The sequence below is a fragment of the Lipotes vexillifer genome, unplaced genomic scaffold (genome assembly GCF_000442215.2).
Source record: "Lipotes vexillifer unplaced genomic scaffold, Lipotes_vexillifer_v1.1 scaffold1186, whole genome shotgun sequence".
Classification (NCBI taxonomy): domain Eukaryota; kingdom Metazoa; phylum Chordata; class Mammalia; order Artiodactyla; family Lipotidae; genus Lipotes; species Lipotes vexillifer.
In genome coordinates this window covers 1,778,089-1,781,235 of record NW_006785484.1, presented here as the reverse complement: position 1 = coordinate 1,781,235, position 3,147 = coordinate 1,778,089, and the positions used below count along the sequence as shown (strand labels likewise).

The window sequence follows — 3,147 nt, the reverse complement described above, 5'->3', positions numbered from 1 at the left end:
AAAACACATCCTAACCAGCAGTGTCCTTGGAAATCCCAACCAACTCAGATCCAGGTGGGATTTTAGCAGGGCCTTTGGGGTTTTATTGGTCAATCTCCACTTTAGGATATTATACATTTTTGGAAGGAACATAAATGAAAATGAACCTTCTTAATGTCCCTTTTTTGGGGGACTTAGCAAAATTTATTTTTTTCCTAGTGAAAATAATCATTTTGGAAGGGCTAGCCCCGGGCCTGACACTGAGAACGTATACATACCATCAATGTTAATTTGCCTTCCCTTGTAGAAAGAATTCTGTCCCAAGGATAGGAGTTTATTCCTCCATTCATTCAACACATATTTCTCAAGCATGAGCTACGTGTTAGGCACAGTCCTAGGGCCTGGGAAATAGGATTGCCAAACTTAGCACGGAAAAATATAGACCATCCAGTCAAATTTGAATCTAAGATGTACAGTGGATATTTTTAAGTACAATTATGTCCTATGCAATACACTTATACTTAAATAATTATTCATTGTGTATCTGAAATTCAAATTTAATTGGATGTCCTATATTTTATCTGGCAACGCTACTGGGAAGAGAGTCGTGACCGAGACAGACACTATCTCTGCTCTCTCATGCAGTTTTATAGCAATTCTAGCCTCAGAAGCTCACAAGACTTGATTCCCATCTGGCAGTTTCCTGGTGGGAAAACCTGGGGAATAGAGTGACCATCTCTTTAGAAGTACATCACCGCTCGGGGTCCATTTAGCAGATGTCACTCTGTATTGAAATTGTGTCTTTATTTTCCTTGTCATACTCCTCTGCACTTAAGGTCCCTCGTGACAGAGCCTGTGTCTTTTTATCCCTCTGTCTCCTGACTCTGTCTAGTAGATGCTTAGCACAGACCAGCTGAATGAACAAGTGAACAAACACATAAATGGTTGGATTCCATCAAACGCGATGGCAAACCACACTCATGGCTCATAAGGCAAATATTCACATACCTTCAGAAACATTGGAGATACAGAGAAATCCATATAGCCAGAATCCCAAGACCATATGGGTGAAGAATGATCTTTTATTTTAAAGTGTTTTGGGAAAGTACACCAAACAAAATAAAGGCTTTTTTAAAAAGGAGGGAGAGGGGAGATGGTGTGAGAGAGAAATTGTAACCCTATAAAGAATATAAAGGGTGCTTGGAAAGGTGACTTATTAACATAATAGGTAATACTGAGTTAAAGCACTGATTTAACTAATGGGGAATATAATAAAATATGATGGCCAACAGTTAAGCGGAACCATAATATTAATAACTGAGGAATACAGTATAAATGAATAACAAATAATTAAGAGCCATTTTATTGTCAGTACCGTCATACAACTGAAACACTCAGAAGGAAAAACCACAAGAATCGGCAAAAGGATAGATTCAGAGAGGTGCAGGGGACATGGTATCTACAATAGAAAATCATTTTGTGGCATCAACTCCTTTCTGTCCAACTGTAAAAGAGGGAAGAAAACGTCGATATCTATAGAACAGGTTTCGATTATGCTAAGTTTTTTTTAAGGAAAGAAAAAAGAAAAACCTTTTAAGGAAAAGGTTTCAATTATGCTAAGTTTTTTTTAAGGGGGGAAAAAAAAAGAAAGGAGAAAAAGAAAAAGACAAATATGGTATTGCAGAGTTTCCCAAGGACCACGCAGTTAGCCAGGATGTGTAGCTTCTTTTCTTCAGCGCTTCCCTCAGGGTTATCCTCTGACCTCCCAGGTGGATCTGTGCCTGACACATCACAAGCATGTCACACAGCAATTCTTGGCAGTTCCATCAGTGCTCAGATGGGTAGGCAGGAAAAGTCTCTGTTCGATGAAGCTTCAGAGGGCTGGTGACATCTTTTCCAAAAAAGATTTAGAAATCGGCAGTTATATTTCAAGAAAACCCACAACCAGATTAGCTAGTCACAAGTTTCTCTATAGCGGAAATAAGTAACACAGGACACGGGATTTTTTTCCCAGAGGCCACTCACAGGGATATGCAAATGAAAGTCATAAGAGATGGTATGATTAACATATCATTGGCATGTGGCCTTTGCACTGAGCTATGATCAGACCAGTAGCAGTTAAGGACAACCTCCTCCTTAATGTTTCGTCTTTTTCAACTCTTATACCCAGAATATTTAGAGGAAATGATATGGAATCAAAGGACTGTGGAATCTTTTGGCGAGGACACTCTTTGGAAACCCGACCAGAAGTAAGACAATATTATATTTATACCTAGGAAATCTTGCAGTAAAAGAGGACTTCTTAAAATCCATTTAGCCTTTATTATTTCAGGTTTAAGTTCCAAACCAAGAAAAATGAAGAAGCCAGGAAGGCAACACACGAGGCAACTGTGAGCCCCCTTTGTGACACAGGATAGGGCTGGCAAACTTTCTCTATAAAGGGCCAGATATGAAATATTTTAGATTTTGTAGACTGTATGGTGTCAGAGCAACTACTTAACTCTGCTGCCTGTAGCACAAAGGCAACCAGTTAATACGTAAGGAATGGGCGTGAATGTTCCAAGGAAACGTGAAGAGAAACAGACAGCAGGCTGGATTTGGCCAGGAGGCCAGTTTTCCAGTTCTTGCGGACAGAGCACCATCTGCTGGCTATAAGCGTTACCACAAGCAAAGGAATTTACACTGCAGACCAGGTGAACAGCTCTCAGAAGTGAGCAAAGCAAAACCTACACAACAGTACAGCATTCCTGGAACCAAATGTGTGGATCAAGCCGGCCTAACACACAGGGAGATGGGACCCCAGCTAAGTGGAGCATGTTCACCCCACCAACACGCATTCAAAACACTGGACTTAGCAAAAAAGGTTCACAGTGGCCTCTGGCCCCCTAAGCCTTAAGCTCTACCTCATTATCACCAACAGCCCCGGCCTCCATCACACCCCAGTTGAGTCTCTTTCTGACATAAGAAATCGTGGATTCGGATATTCGCACGCCTCAAATCTGAACCATAAGAAAATTATATATATCTAGTCATACAGTCATTGGTACACAATAGCAGTGATTATTATTAAAGTAATTTGAATATTAAAATATCCCAAATCACTAGAAATCATTTCTTCCAGCCTCCCAGCCATTCTGGACATGAATTCTATTCTCTTCCCCCCCCCCC

General features: G+C 40.5%; 1 protein-coding gene across 1 annotated transcript in view; it reads right to left on the bottom strand.

The window, feature by feature from the left end:
• Positions 1-1,805: 1,805 nt before the first annotated feature.
• Positions 1,806-3,147, bottom strand: part of DOK5 (docking protein 5) — a 139,926-nt gene continuing 138,584 nt past the window's right edge. Inside the window, exon 8 of the mRNA XM_007457606.1 lies at positions 1,806-1,870. Within this exon, the coding sequence (XP_007457668.1) occupies positions 1,806-1,870 (65 nt within the window). The remainder of the gene's footprint in view (positions 1,871-3,147) is intronic.